The following is a 12,341-nucleotide window of genomic DNA, read 5'->3' on the forward strand; positions in this document are numbered from 1 at the left end:
GAAAACATAGTCACCATTAAAATTGTATTGCCCAAGATGTCAGCATTAAAGGAACACACACATCATGGAGGGTTTTGGGATTGGCAGTAATTAGAGATAGAGAGGAGAAAGCCATGAAGGGATTTTAAAACAAGAATGAGGATTTTAAAATCTCAGATGAAACTATTCTTTTACTGAGAAAAAAATAGGCTCTGTGCAAGGAAATGAAACTGTGCTGTGTGAATATATTTCAATTAACTTTTTCAGTTCTCTGCCTGAGGTTAGGGGTATGGGTGGAAAGAAAGAGATCCAGTTCTAAATCTTAAACTTCTGTCGATGCCAGCATATAAATTGACCTTGAAGCCTCAAAAATCCCTTCAAAAAACGAAGGTTGAATTCTACACCGTGTAAAATTAACAACCACTTTGTATGTAAAAATGGTCACCATTTTTAAGTGTCGTCAGCACTTGACACAAAACATAGCCATATCTTAATCTCCTACGCATTTTCACCATACAACTATTTCCTGCTTGATCCAATGCACTCAGTTATATAATATTATTAAGCAAAACATTCATTCATGGGGTGAAAAATTGAAGCTGGCTACTAATGTGAGTACAGAATGATGAACGTGTAAGGGAAGAGCAGTGTCAACTGTGCTGGGTAGACACATAAACATTATTTTTGCAGCTGGAAAAATGGGCTTGTTTTATATATTGTACTGACTTGCAGACCAAACTTTGAAGTTTATCATCTGCGGCTCACTTAGTAACATAGTCATCTCTGAATCAGAAGGTTCTGGGGCCAGGTCCATCTCCAACGCCAGGATGTGAGCCCAAAGCTCAAAGTTGATGCTGTCGTGTTGCACGATTGGAGGTGCCTGACACAGTGGTGAGCACCGTTGCCTCTCAGTGCCAAGGACCTGGGTTTGATTGCAGCCTTGGGTGACTGCAAACTCCATGCAGACATTTTCCCCATGTCTGTGTGGGTTTCCTCCTCCAGTCCAAAGCTGTGCAGGTTAAGTGGATTGGCCGTGCTAAATTACCCATAGTGTCCAGGGACGTGCAGGCTAGGGGGATTAGCCACGGGAAATGTGAGGTTATGGAGATAAGATGGGATACTCCCTGGAGGGTCAGTGCAGATTCAGTGAGCTGAGTGGCCTCTGTCTGCACTATAGGGATTCTGTAATCTATGATCTTTTGTTGAGATATGAAACCAAGTTCCCTTCTAACTGTCCTGGTGGAATTAGAAGACCTATATCACTATTTCAAAGTAGAGTATGGGAGTTTTTCAGTGTCCTGGGCACTATTTATTTCTTGAGTAATATCCCAGAAAGAACTGATGATGATATTGATTGTGGGAATTTGCTGTGAGAGTTATCTGCTGGATTTCCTACATTGTGACAGTGACTACAGTCCAGAAAGTACTTCAATGGATGTCAAGTTTTTATTTTATTTATACATGAAGTGTGGATGGTGCTGGTTGGGCCAACATTTATCACCCATCAATAGTTACGCTTGAGAAGATGGTGGTGAGCTATCGATTAAACCACACTAATCCATTGTTTATAGGTAGACCAACAATGCTGTAAGGGAGGAAGTTTGAGGATTTCGACTCAGCAACAGTGAAGGAACAGCAATATATTTCCAAGTCAGGATGGTGTGTGACTTGGAGTGAAACTTGGAAGGTGGTGGCGGTTCTCTTATATCTGCTGACTTTGTCCTTCTAAGCAGTAGAGCTCATAGCTTGGAAGGTGCTACTCCGTATTGGTGGTGGAGAGAGTGAAGGTTTGTGGATGTGCCAACTAAGTGGGCATATTTTGTCTGGATGGTGTTAAGCTTCTTGTCTTGTTAGAGCTGCACTCATTCAGACAAATGGGAAGTATTCCATCACACTCCTGACATATGCCTTGATGGTGGACCTGCTTTGGAGGGTCAGATGGTGAGCTACTTGCTGCAGAATTCCTAGTCTCTGACCTGTTGTTGGAGCCACAGTATTTATATGACTACCCCAGTTCAGTTTCCAGTCAATAACAACATCCAGGATGTTAATATAGCCTGTCTCTACAAGGAGTTTCCACTGATATCATCAAAAGCAAGTCTTGGCTCAACTTTCTTGGTTATAATTTTGTTTGCACTAATTAATTACAATGTACTTCATGGTTGTCCAGGACTTGAGGAACAACTCCTAAAGGAACTGGACTTGCAACTTTACGCTCACCTCCTGAGGGATGGGATGAATGGACTCACCTTCTGCCACAGGTAAGATAAAAATAGCTGCTTTATAATCACTCCTTTCCTTGTCAGAAATGTTGGGTGTTTTTGGAATACATGAGATTTGGCTTTGTTGTTCCAGCCCTCCTTCCATCCCTGTTGAGGTGAAAATCTCCACAAGTTACAGCCGTAAATCATCCTCTTTCCTGAGAAAGAAATTGGTTCCCAGAAGGGCTGCCCGTCGTTCAAACTCTAATCTAGGCTTCACTTCTCAACACGGTTCAGAGAGACCGTGGATGTTATGAAGAAAGTTCAAGTTTGTGTGATAACATAAACAGAATTTGCTGGAAAAGCTCGGCAAGATTGGTGGAGAGAAATCGGTTTCGGGTCGAGTGACCCTTCCTTAGAGCTGAGTTAACTCTGATTTCTCTCCACTGATGCTGCCAGACTTGCTGAGTTTTACCAGCAATTTCTGTTTTTGTTTCTGTTTTACAGCATCCACAGTTCTTTTGCTTTTTACTTATTAAGGAGTGATTGGATTGAGAGATTAATTAGGTGGTGAAAGCATTTAAATTGGGTTGGTGAAAAGAAACAGTCCCCTCTGGGTGAGGAGGGACATAGTGTTAAAGTTAGAACTAGGCCTTTAATGGATAATGTCAGGAAGAAGTACTTCACAGCCAAAGGAGTAGAAATGTGTAACTCTGCCCAAAAATGATTTTGAAGCTGGGAGTCAGTTGAATGTTTCAAAACTGAGATTTGTTTGATTTTTGTTGTGGAAAGATTTTAAAACTTACAAAAGCAAGGTGGATAGATGGAAGTAAACTTAAGGATCATCAAGGATCTAGTGGTGCAACAGGTTCAAGGAGCTGAATAGCCTCCTCCTGTCCCCATGTTCACCCTTTCAGTGGTTAAGTAATGTTGGAGAGTGAAAAAGGGTGTCTGTAGGGCAGCAACTGAACGGAGTTTCAAACTATCAGTAAAAATTGTACAGACTCGGGTGCTTTTATCGAGAAAAGAGAAGGCTTATCAGGGAATGGCTAAGGCACATTTCACCCACAAGGTCTGTGCTATCTCTCTGCAAGAACAATTTAGTTAATCCTGCTCGCCTGTCCTTGCAGTTTGCATGTCCTTCAGGTGCTTAGCCAGTTTCCTTTTTGGAGATGACAAGAGAACGTGTCTCAACCACAGTCTTAGGCCTTCTTTTCCAGATCCTCACTGCTCACTTTTAGTTTTTTTCTTCATGGTGGGGGTGTGCGGGAGGTGAAGGAAGGTATCTTGATCTATTGAACAAGTCGAGAGGTTCTTTTGCCATCAGTGATGTAACGGACAAGGCTGCTATTGCTGGTCTTGGAATGGCTGCAGCTAAGCTATTTGGCTCAACATGTGTGGTGCTCAGAGCTGAAGCAAGTGAAATGAATGTGTTACGTCCATATACCGTGTGTTCACTGAAAACTTAGAGTGACAATAGTTTCCCTGCACGTTCAAATGGGTAAGAAAAGTTCCTTTTAAATAAAAGGAAAACATGGAGAATTGAGATCCGAGGCAGTGACCTTAAACCATTCAAAATGTTATTGCCATAAAATCAGAGTATTGCACACACAATACGGAACCGTCTCCTTCAGTCACAGAACATGAATGTCACGAGCCTTTAGAAAGGAAACTATTAATTTCATCTTTAGTGAAACGTTTGATATGTGGAATAGAAAGTCTCTTTATACTTTTAAGTCAGTTTCAAGCTGACCGTTATAGTGCGTTCAATTCTGGTTACCCTGCTATAGAAAGAATGTTGTGAAACTTGAAAGAGTTCAGAAAAGATTTACAAGGATGTTGCCGGGGTTGGAGGGTTTGAGCTATAGGAAGAGGCTGAATAGGCTGGAGCTATTTTCCCTGAAGTGTCAGAGGCTGAGGGGTGATCTTATAGAAGTTTATAAAAATCTTGAGGGGCGTGGATAGGGTGAATAGTCAAGTCCAAAACTAAAGCGCATAGGTTTAGGGTCAGAGAGGAAGGATTTAAAAGAGGCATCTTTTCCACGCAGGAGGTGGTGCATGTATGGAATGAATTGCCAGAGGAAGTGGTGAACGCTGGTACAATTACAACCTTTAAAAGGCATCTGGATGTGTATATGAATAGGAATGGTTTAGAGGGATATGGGCCAAATACTGGTGAGTGGGACTCAATCAATTTAGGATATCTGGTCGGCATGGACAAGTTGGAATGAAGGGTCTGTTTCCATTCTGTACATCTGTGGCTTCATGTCTTTAGTGTTGGGCCCCACCTCTCCCTCTCACTTTCCTCTTCTGAGGTTGTTTAAAATGTGTCACTTTAAACAAGCTTTTGATCATCTGACCATTTAATAGCTTCATCTGTTGCTTTTTATCATGGTTTATTTTATAGTGCTCCTTGAGACATTACAAAGACACTATAAATTGAAGTTTTGCTTGAAAGTTAGAATTGATTTTGCTTCCACCAATATATTAAGGCAGTGTATTCTAGACCATAATAAAGACCTGAGTAATATTACATTCCAGATGATGGGGGAAGAACTGGATAGGAATATTTTGTGCGTCCATATAAGGGTATAATCCTCAAATTCTGAAGTGTCACAAAAACCACTACCATTTAATGTGAGCTCAAACACTACGTCCTCAGAGCAAAACGTTTTCTAATGTTTATTTTAAATAAGCCTTTCGATATTGAGCCAGTATTGTAAACTATGGTGAGAGCAGGCGCTCTATTCACCTTCTCTTTTCCATTGGATGCTAATAAGCCTTCTGGCTAAGTTTGATGTGCAAGCCTGAAGTGCATGGTTGGCTCCATACTGTGTTAGAGCACATTACCAGCTCGTTTTGTCTAAGGTGCTCTGGGGGAGGTTAATAAGATCCACCAGTTCACTGAAGAGCTTTCATCACTGAGGTTAAATGTGTAAAATACACAGGAAAATAATTTAACTGTTTTCTTAAAATGGATAAAATCTCCCCTGGATTTCTGGCAGGTGTAAAAATAAATTACTTGTTAGGCTTCCTGTTTTCCAATGATGGTTGAGAGAGTTGTGTTTAAGGTAAGAGATGGGTTGTCAATCAAGCAGGCCGTTTTATTCTGGATAGAGTTGAGCTCCTTGAGTGTTCTAATACTTCATAATTAGTCTCCATTTCTTGTGTTCTTTCATGGGATGTTGGCCTCACTGACAAGGCCAGTGTGTGCTGGCCAACCTTATTGCCTTTAGCAGGTGGTGGTCATGAGCATCCACATTGAATCACTAATCAATAAGCAGGAAGCAAGTCCACTCCTAATGGTTTTGAAGGACTTGATATTGAAGAAAAAGATGTTTCAAGTTAAGGGAGATCTGAGCTAGAGGCAATGAGGCCAGTCATTATTAAATTCAATAGAGAATTCAGAGGAAATCAGTTTACCCAGAGAATGAGGAGAATGTGGAACTCTCTATTGAGGCAATTGAGGAAACAATTGAAAGAAGTGAGATATGGGGGAGAAAGGAATGGGAGGGTATTCTGGCAGGGTGAAGGGTGGGTCCTTTTTAGAAGTTATCTTAAGTCTCCTTAAGTTGCTGACCTTCCTGCCAGTGGAAACAATTCCTATATATTCTAAGAAGAACCTTCATGATTTTGAATCAAAAGGTTTAGTGTTGGTTAATTCTGATTGAAGGTGAGTTTGAGAGGCAGAATATAGTATCAAGTGGTATAACTCCGAGTCATGGTGGTGTGTGGCTTGGAGGGAATTCTACATTGCCCACGTATTTTCTATAAGGACTTGTGGTTTTCTCTATGTTGAGATCTCTGGCCTGATCCAAAACTAGTCCACTGTCCCCTCAAAGTCAGCGTCAACGTTTGCCATATTAGTTGAAAGCTCATTTCAGACGCTCCCTATTGTCTGATAAAAGAAGGTGTTACTCACAATGCACTCAAACCTACAAAATAGGAACCACAGTCAGAATCATCGTCAATGGACCAGTTGGTTGAATGGCCTATTTGTGTTGTGAAACTCTATAATGATGGTTTTAAATAAAAGTGGGCTAATAACTTATCCTACTTTATTCCTTTGGGACTGACTTCCCTTTCCTTTTGGCAGGTGGCTGCTCCTGGGGTTTCAACGAGAGTTTGAGCACAGCGATGCAATCCGTCTGTTTGAGATCCTTAGCAGTCACCACCTCGAGCTAAACTCACTGGAAGCAGAAAGTGCCCGTCATTCAGAAAGAATGACACATTTCCAGAGGGCAGGTGAGTAACCTGGTGAAATTAAATACAATGTGTCATTGAGCTGTCAAATAGAACAGGTTGCTTTTGAGTTTGATTATAAAGTTTCTGCTTATTGGTTGAAATGTCATGCTACATTCTGATTTGTCACACCGTGGATAGATATATTGATCAAACACCAATCTCCCCAGTAGTTCCATTGTAATATGATGGCAAGAAAAATCCACCTGGTCAACCAAGCCTGAACCATAAAATTTTATAGTCTAGAATAGAGTGGTGCTGGAAAAGTACAGCAGGTCAGGCAGCATCCGAGGAGCAGGAAAATTGACGCTGTAGCAAAAGCCCTTCATCAGAAATCATCCGCCATGACCAGGGCAACCAAGCCCTCCGTTTCTTCCTATCCTGACATTCCCACCAGTACCCTTCCACTGACACACTCATTCGTTTTGGCTGAACTGGTCCTCACTCGTAACAATTTCTCCTTTGAATCCTCCCAGTTCCTCCCGACGAAAGGGGTAGCCATGGGCACCCACATGGGCCCCACCTATGCCTGTCTCTTTGTTGGCTATGTAGAACAGTCCATCTTCCGTAGTTACACGGCACCACTCCCCACCTCTTCCTCCACTACATCGATGACTGCATCGGCGCCACCTTGTGCTCCCGTGAGGAGGTTGAGCAGTTCATCAACACATTCCACCCCGACCTTAAAGAGATTCCTGATAAAGGGCTTTTTCCCACAATGTCAATTTTCCTGCTCCTCGGTTGCTACCTGACCTGATGTGCTTTTCCAGCACCACTCTAATCTAAACTCTGATCTCCAGCATCTGCAGTGCTCACTTTCGCCCATAGAATTTTATAGTCCAGAAGGCCACTTGTCCCACTGTTTCTTTGCCGACTTTTATTGAACATGCTATCTAATTGTTCACACTCCTCCATCGACCTGAAAATGTTTTCTGTTCGTCTATGTACTTGTATAGGAGTTTGTACAGCCAAGTTCACTAAACTGATTCAGAGGATGAGGGATTTTAGATTTTTAGATTACATTACAGTGTGGAAACAGGCCCTTCGGCCCAACAAGTCCACACCGACCCGCCGAAGCGCAATCCACCCATACCACTAACCTAACACTACGGGCAATTTACCATGGCCAATTCACCTGACCTGCACATCTTTGGACTGTGGGAGGAAACCGGAGCACCCGGAGGAAACCCACGCAGACACGGGGAGAAGGTGCAAACTCCACACAGTCAGTCGCCTGAGGCGGGATGTCATCCTGTGATGAGAAACTGTGTTCAAAAGCAAACTAAAATGATGAGTATTACTGTACTTGGGATACATGTTGAAATGAATCCATTTCAGCTCCAATGCATTTGCCTAAGTAAAATTCCATCTCTTTGTTCAGTCTGTAGTGCTTCACTAAATTTCTCTATGGGTGATGCATTGCTCATATTTGTAAAATGATATTAAGTGCAAATATCAATTGCAAAGTGCAAGTTTTCTGAAGATGCAGTCCTGAGCACATTGCTGGGAAACTCCCTGGAGTGACCACTGCATTATGTTTGTTAAATAGACTCCTAGTGAGATCACTGCTGGTTCACCACAGGCACTATTTGCAATCAAAAGTTGACGTAATGGCTGCAAATCAATTTATGCCCATGCTTCATGGTGGAAACCTATTCCAGAGTTGAAAAATGTGGTGCTGGAAAAACACAGCAGGCCAGGCAGCATCTGAGGAGCAGAAGAATCGATGTTCTTCAGGCTTATGCCCAAAACGTCGGTCCTCCTGCTCCTCGGATGCTGCCTGGCCTGTTGTGTTTTTCCAGCACCACATTTTTCAACTCTGGTCTCCAGCATCTGCAGTCCTCACTTTCTCCAAGGAAACCTATTCCAAACTCCCTTGCTAAATTTTCTATTCCTGACTTCTTAGGTTCACTATAAACTGCACAAGAAAATGTAAACAGATCTAGCACCTTTCTTGGTTGTGAATTACTTCCTCACTGTGTTGATAGAAGACTGCAGTGAAAGGAGGCCTTTCTGCCTTTACTGTCTGTGTCAGTTCTCTAGGAGCATTTGATCCAGATGCACTAACCTATCTTTACCACATAAACCTATTGATTTTCTTCTGTTGGGGACAAGGACCCAGTTCTCTTCCGGAAGTCCCAATTGAACCTGTCTCTACCACACTTTCAGGCAGTGCTTTCCAGATCCTAATGATTCACTACATAAAATTTTACTTTGCTGCTATTGCTTCTATTGCCAAACCTCTTTAATCGGTATATGTTGGTTCTCAATGGGTACAGTTTCACCTCGTCCTGTCCAGACACCTCATGATTTTGAATACCTCTATTCAAACTCCTCTCTACCTTTCCTTCTCCAGAAGTGGCCCTATATCCCCAATCCACCTGACTCAAGTTCCCCACATCTAGAAATATTATCATGAAACTTTTCTCTACCCTCCGAGATACCTTCATACCCTTCCTGAAGAACGGTACCTAGAACAGGACACACTACTCCAATTGAAGCCGAGCCATTTTTTTTCATAACACAACTTCCTTGTTCCTGTACTGTAGCCCTTATTTATAAAGTAGAGCATCCATATGTCTTTTGAGCCATTTTCTCAACTGGCTCCATTGCCTTCAGTGATTTTGTGTGCATCTATCCCAAGTCAATTATACCCTTGCCTGTCTTTGTTCTTCCTACTGATTTGAATTACTGCTCACTTCTCCAGTTTAAAACTCATCTGTCACTTGCCTGCTCATTCCATTGAGCTGTCTATGCTCTGTTAAAGATTAACGTTGTACTTCATACAGTTCATATTGAAAGTATTGAATTTGTCCCGATAAACCACAACCTAGATCACTAATTTGCATCAAGGAGGGGATCTAAAACTGATCCCCAAGGGACTGCTACTGTAAACCTTTCTTTCTCTAATCAAAAAACAGCTATTTACTGTTACTCTGTGATAGATACCAGATATATTTTATATTGTAGGGGAGCACTAATTCAGGTGAACAGTCATGTAGCGGTAATGTTACTGAGCTAGTAATCCAGAGGCCCAGACTAATATTCTCGAGACAAGTATGAGTGAATTTAAGCTTCATAAAATCTCGACCAAAAAAGTGATAATGATAGTAATCACAAACTAGCAAATGGTTGTAAAAATACATCTGATTCATTAATGCCCTTTTGGGAAGGAAATTACCATCCTTACCCACTTTGACTTCATATACAAAGTATTGTGGTTGACTCTTAACCGCACTCTGAAATGATCTAGCAAGCCATTCCCTTGTGGTAAACCACTATAGGATAAGTATTGTGGTTGGATTGACACCATATGGATTGCAGTTGTTCAGGAATGCAACTTGCCACCATCAACCCAAGGTCAATTAGGAGTTGTCCTCACTCCCGAAGCTCCCATTTTAAGACTAAATTTTTTTTAGAAAACCTTTCTGTTCATTGTAATCTTCCATGCAGGTCTACAGAACATAGGCCCCAAACCAGAAAGTCACTTTTAGTTAGTAAGGAATATTATTTTTGATTACAGTTCAGGAACGTTGGAACTGGAGAGTATCATTCAGCTCTTGAAGTCTACTTCACCGTTTAGTTACTTGATTTTTTTCAGTTCAACCTCATTTATCCACTTCGCTCCCATGTCCCTTGATGCCAACACCCAACAAGTTTCCATTGAGCTCAGCTTTGAAGGCCACAATTTCCACAGCATCCAAACCCTTTGGTAGAGGAGAGTTCCAGACTTCCACTCCCCTTTGTGTGAAGAAGTGTTTCTGGACAACCCTTGAGTAACCTGCCCCTAATTTTAAGGTTATGCACCCATACTTTACTTCCCCATCAGAGGTTGTCTGCATCTAACCCAATCAAACATTTTTAATATTCGAAACACTGCTCATGTTATTACTAAATCAGCTTTACTCAATAAAGCTTGTTCTCATACTTTAACTATTTTAGCTTTGATATGAAATGCCACTGTAACCTTCCAGAGGTGCAGTGCCCAGAACTGAACAATATCCTATAAACTAGTGTTCATAGGTGAGTTATTATAATCTTGAATGAACTACTGAAAGGCATGTTCAGTAATTTTCAGAAGTGATTTGGACAAATACTTGAAAGGGATAATGTTTGTTGGATGTTAGGAAAGAGGGTGGATTAAGGCCAAAGAGCAGGCCCAGGTATGATGAGCCAAATGGCCGCCTCCTGTTTTTTTAAAATTATTCTATCATTCCATACAGACGATGACTTTCTCTGCCATAAATAGTTGTTGGTGTTCTTAAAAAGAATTTGCTTGAAGAAAATACATATAATGATGTGAAGAAGATGATGATATGGAGCCCTAAACTAGATGGCTTTTCTGGAGGGACGAATGGAAGAAAGAGTGATTGTTTGAATCATACAGCACAGAAAAAGGCCATTCAACCTATTGTGCCAGTATTCACTCTTTAAAACCCCCCTCAGCCCTGTTGGTAATTTTCACTTTTCAAGAATGCATTGGATTCCCTTTTGCTGATATTTCAAATGAGTATAACTTTAAAGGAAATTTGATCAACAGCACAGTCTGATTTTAAGCTGCCTACTACAACTCTAGAATTCTTTGGATGGAAGTGTTAGCATGTACTGATCTTTTTAAAAGATTCATATTGAATTGTGAACTATATGGATGATTACAGTGCAGAGGAGATTGTTCGGCCCTAAGTGGCTGTATTAGCTGTAAGCAAGAGCATTCCGAACCGTTCCCATTGTCCTACACTCTCCATAGTCCCTGTACAGTTCTCAGCTCCAAACTTGTATTCCTTTTCTCTTTGAAAGATGCAGAATATTTCCATCAGCAACTCATAATGGGAAAGCATCCCATGCCTCATCACCCCTCTCTGTAAAGAAATGTCTCTGTTCTTACTGCTTTCAGATGGTCCATAGAACTGTATAGCACAGAGGAAGCTATGTGGCCCATCAGGTTTTATGGTTTTCAGACCTGTTCAAATTTAGTGCCAGTTTCAAATCCACGGCTGTTTATCCCCTTGCCAAACAGACGAAGCATCCTTTCTCTACATAGAGTATAAAAAGTCTTTATAAGACCATAAGATATAGGAGCAGAATACTCGGCCCATCGAGTCTGCTCTGCCATTCGCATATGGCTGATATGTTTCTCAAAGTATGCTTATCTTTTATGGAAAATCTCTGACCTTCCCTATTCTGATGAAAACAGACTCAGAACCCTTGCTTCCTAACTTCAGTTCCTCACCCTGGGATCATCCTAGTGAATCTCAATTTAAGCTTTCTATAGAGGAAGCACAAATCTGTTTGCAATACCAGAACTATGGCTTAAATAAAGCTTTTGTGTAAATTCATCACTCTTTCTTCACCTCTGTTTGCCTGATGTTCCAGTTTCATAGAATAATGACAACTTGGATCACTTTTCATTGAGCCCCATTCCTTATTTTTCTGAAGACATATTACTGCACACTCGTCCATATTTAACCACATCTGCCAGTTAGCCCATTCCTAAAGGGTGGTAGTAGCAGTTCCTTTCTTTATCAGGAAAAGCAACTTGAAAAATTGAAAGAACCTCTAAATTTTAGTAAATCTGTGCTCTCCTTTTAAATAAATATATTGCGTCTTTTTTTAAAGAGCTGGCTGTTATATGTGGTTCTGATGTCCACTGATTTTGTTTTTCTGTTTTCTGAAACTGTAGAAGGCAAGATTAGGCCTGAGTTGCCATCAACCAATAACGATTACACTTTTGAACTTTTCATCTGTGCTGCAATCTTGCTGGAGAAAAAGGAGCTGCTATTAAAATGCTCGGATGAAGTCGAACTCGTCCAGTTTACTAACAGGTAAACATACCGTCAATCACTTGCTGCTCTCAATTCACCAAGGACAATAGATTGGCTTTGCCTGAATTTAGTGTTCAGTGTTCCGACTTAAGTGTCA

At 41.2% G+C, this 12,341-nt stretch overlaps 1 protein-coding gene across 4 annotated transcripts in view; it reads left to right on the plus strand.

Moving 5' to 3' along the window:
* LOC122563096 (TBC1 domain family member 15) overlaps positions 1 to 12,341 on the plus strand; it is a 204,816-nt gene that overhangs the window by 33,968 nt on the left and 158,507 nt on the right. For all 4 annotated transcript variants that reach the window (XR_015759952.1, XR_015759950.1, XM_087995905.1 and 1 more), the window contains exons 7-9: positions 2,150 to 2,240; positions 6,277 to 6,425; positions 12,103 to 12,244. Coding sequence is in view for 2 of the 4 variants with exons in the window: in XM_087995905.1 (XP_087852031.1) it covers positions 2,150 to 2,240; positions 6,277 to 6,425; positions 12,103 to 12,244 (382 nt within the window). In the remaining 2 variants the exon portion in view is untranslated. The remainder of the gene's footprint in view (positions 1 to 2,149; positions 2,241 to 6,276; positions 6,426 to 12,102; positions 12,245 to 12,341) is intronic.

Source organism: Chiloscyllium plagiosum, unplaced genomic scaffold (assembly GCF_037043375.1).
Source record: "Chiloscyllium plagiosum isolate Xiang-an unplaced genomic scaffold, Cpla_swu_hap1 HiC_scaffold_2, whole genome shotgun sequence".
In the NCBI taxonomy this organism is placed as follows: Eukaryota; Metazoa; Chordata; class Chondrichthyes; order Orectolobiformes; family Hemiscylliidae; genus Chiloscyllium; species Chiloscyllium plagiosum.